The sequence below is a fragment of the Rutidosis leptorrhynchoides genome, chromosome 6, assembly GCF_046630445.1.
Source record: "Rutidosis leptorrhynchoides isolate AG116_Rl617_1_P2 chromosome 6, CSIRO_AGI_Rlap_v1, whole genome shotgun sequence".
Classification (NCBI taxonomy): Eukaryota; Viridiplantae; Streptophyta; class Magnoliopsida; order Asterales; family Asteraceae; genus Rutidosis; species Rutidosis leptorrhynchoides.
The window spans coordinates 252,527,095-252,530,309 of record NC_092338.1 but is presented as its reverse complement, the minus strand read 5'-3'; the positions used below and the strand labels follow the sequence as shown (position 1 = coordinate 252,530,309).

Sequence of the window (3,215 nt, the reverse complement as noted above, 5' to 3'; positions counted from 1 at the left end):
AGGATTCTCTTATTTGTTTAGATTTATGATATATTTCACAAGGAACATTTTCAAGAATATTATTCAAGTTTAATTTGTTTTTTAAAACTTGTAAAACTTGACTAGCAGGATGACCCAACCTAGTGTGCCATAGTAGAGCAGTTTCAAACCTAAAAACAGAACTATGATTAGACATAAAACCACCTTTATCAACATCAAACAGATACAATCCACATTTCTCACTACCAGTCCCTTTTACAATCTTTGATGCACATCCTGAATATAACATTTACTATCATCAAAACTTACTTTTACTTTATTATCTTTAGCTAACTTGCTCACAGAAAGAAAAGAAACACAGTAACCAGGAACCACAAGTATATCATACAAAGTAAGACTGTCAGAAAAATGTATGTTTCCAATTTTATTAATCTTTGCTTCAGTTCCAATGGGGTGACAGACTTTTAAGTTAAGATTAGATACATCTATTATATCATGTATTCCTTTTTCAGAAATAGTCATATGATGATTAGCCCCTGAATCTATAATCCATCCTTGATTATTATTTTCATGACTATTAAAGTTAAAAAATCTTTATTAAAAAAGATGTTGTAATTATAAACCCTACCTGACATGTTAGAGTGAACCTCAGTTTGTTCAGCAGGTGTGTCATTCAGAAGACTCATCAATTTTACCATTTGCTCATTAGTCAGATTGAAAGGAGAAGAAGAACTGGAAGCACTATTATCAGAATTACTACCAGAAATAGAATTATAAGCATTAACCATTTTAGATTAATTCTGATTAAATGGCCTTCTATACCCAGGAGGGTATCCAATAAGCTCAAAACACCTGTCAATAGTGTGACCTAATTTATTACATCTAGAACACTTTAAAGATAGATTAGGCCCCCTGTTCCAATTATTTCCTGATCTGTTATTGCTACTAAATTTTGTATTATTAGCAGAGTTACCCTTAGGGGTATGTGCAACATATGCAGACACTTTATTATCCTTTATATTTACTCCCCTATGTGATACTTCTCTAGAAATTATACCATAAGCAGATTTAACATCATGAACAGGATCTTTAGACAGTATATTACTTCTGACAGACATATAAACATCATCAAGACCCATTAGAAACTTCATTAGTTTACTCATTTTATTATGTTCTTTAAAATCATTAGCACCAGCACATGTACATTCAGGCAACTTAACCATAGCATCATATTGCTTCCACAAAGAATTCAAAGTATGATAATATTCAGAAATAGATGTTCCATTTTGTTTTATTGTAGTAATTTTAAGATGTAAATTAAACACAATAGAAGCATCTACTTTATCATAAGTTTCTTGCAGTTCTTTACAAACAACAGAAGCATATGTAGAAAAAATCTGACCAAAATACAATTCTTCTGTCATAGATCCAAGAATCCATGATAGAACCACAGAATTACATCTGTCCCACTTCTTGGCTAAAGTTTCATCATCAGTACTTTTTACAACACTGTCATCAATAAAACCAGTTTTATTTTTGTACCCAAAGCCAAAAGCATAGATCTACTCCACACATTATAGTTCTCAGTCCCTTTCAATTTTATAGAAATTAATGGAGTACCAGAAGTATCACTTGCATGTAAATACAAGGGATTCCCAAAATAAAGTGAATTAATTTTAGTAACAGAAGCACTATCACCCATATTACTTTTTAAAACAATGTCAAAAAATGATTTTATTAATTTTAAGAACCAAGCAATGAAGAACAGATGACACAAAGAACAAACAATACCACAGAAAGTCACAGATCAAATATAACTAATAGAACAGATAAGATAAGAAATCACATAGATACAAAGATCAAATATATCAAACAAATCAATCAAAGAACAATAAGAACAAGCCCTGCAAAAGAAAGATATTAGAACAATAAGATATAAAAGACACTATTCAACAGAAAATAAAAGACAAGAATAGAGTTATCAGGTCTAGAAGGTTTTCCTTCTAGACAACTCCAAACACAGCAAGATATCAAGGTATTGATCAACCAGAGCCAGGTTTTCACACCAATCAAGTTGGCAGATCAAGGATAATTGACCACCTATGATACTCACGAATAAGACTCAAATTCAAGAAGGAGTGGATCTCACCTATAGGCCAATCAACTTAGTTCTCAAAGCTCTTCAAGAACCAAATCGATTGCTACTGAATGAGTAGGTTAAAAGACTTAAAGTGGGGTCGCCAACAGTAATTCCAAACCAAACAACTCCAGAACACAAGCGGAAGAATAACAGACCACGTCAAGAACAAATAGATCTTGACCAAACCCTAACCCTAATTTGATGAATCGAAAATTAGGGCTTCTTTAATAATTGAAGAATCAATACCAACAGCAGTCCGAAATTGAACCCAAAAGATCAAATCAATTCCTGATTTCATCAAACCAAGAGGAAGAATACCAGAATCAGATGAAACCCTAGAATTAGGGATTCAACGAATAGCCACCAGAACCAACACTATAGCTCTGATACCATAATAGAATAGACGAATCAACACATGAATAACATGAATCTTCAAACAATACTTGATCAATTGAATAAACTGTCAAATCAGATGATTACACAAGAAAAGGTTCACAAATTTAACACACTCTCAAACACACAATATAGATTTATAGCACAATACTATAAATCTCAACAGATCTCTCTACTTGAAAATACAGAAACTTCAAGAAGATGAAGAATATGAAAAACCCTAATTTTTTGAATGAGAGAAAAACGAGAGTGTAAAATATTTTTGTGATTAAGTGATAAAGAAAATCACAAAACCCCTTTTTATATTTATAGAAGAAATGGAATTTGCACTTCGCACCCCTCTAAATAATAACTTAACACTCTGAGCAAAAATATCTTCAAACACCAATAATAACTTAAATAATTTATACTTTGGCCCCCAAACAATGTCTGCAACTCAACCATCAGCTAAATGCAACTGATCACTACACTGGTTCATCCTTCTTACCTAAAAAATAACATCTTAACCCAGAAATGAGAATAATGTCAAGATGTAAAGAAATCAGATTGAACAATTTAAAGACTTTTCAGTTTAACAATAGCGGATACATTTGATTTGTAGCAAGAAAGAAATAATTGATTACAATCTTATGCAATCAAAGCAAGTGGACAAAGCAAGTAGTAGGATTGATCACAATTTTTGAACATAGAAATTAGAAAGAAG

The 3,215-nt window shown here is 31.7% G+C and overlaps 1 protein-coding gene across 1 annotated transcript; it reads right to left on the bottom strand.

Annotated features, from left to right (window-relative positions):
* Window positions 1–773: 773 nt before the first annotated feature.
* Window positions 774–1,681, bottom strand: LOC139854462 (uncharacterized). The gene is made up of 2 exons (XM_071843766.1): window positions 1,626–1,681; window positions 774–1,488 (listed from the first exon to the last, which is right to left on the bottom strand). Exons 1-2 carry the CDS (start codon window positions 1,679–1,681, stop codon window positions 774–776), a joined length of 771 nt encoding a protein of 256 aa, XP_071699867.1.
* Between the last annotated feature and the right edge of the window lie 1,534 nt (window positions 1,682–3,215).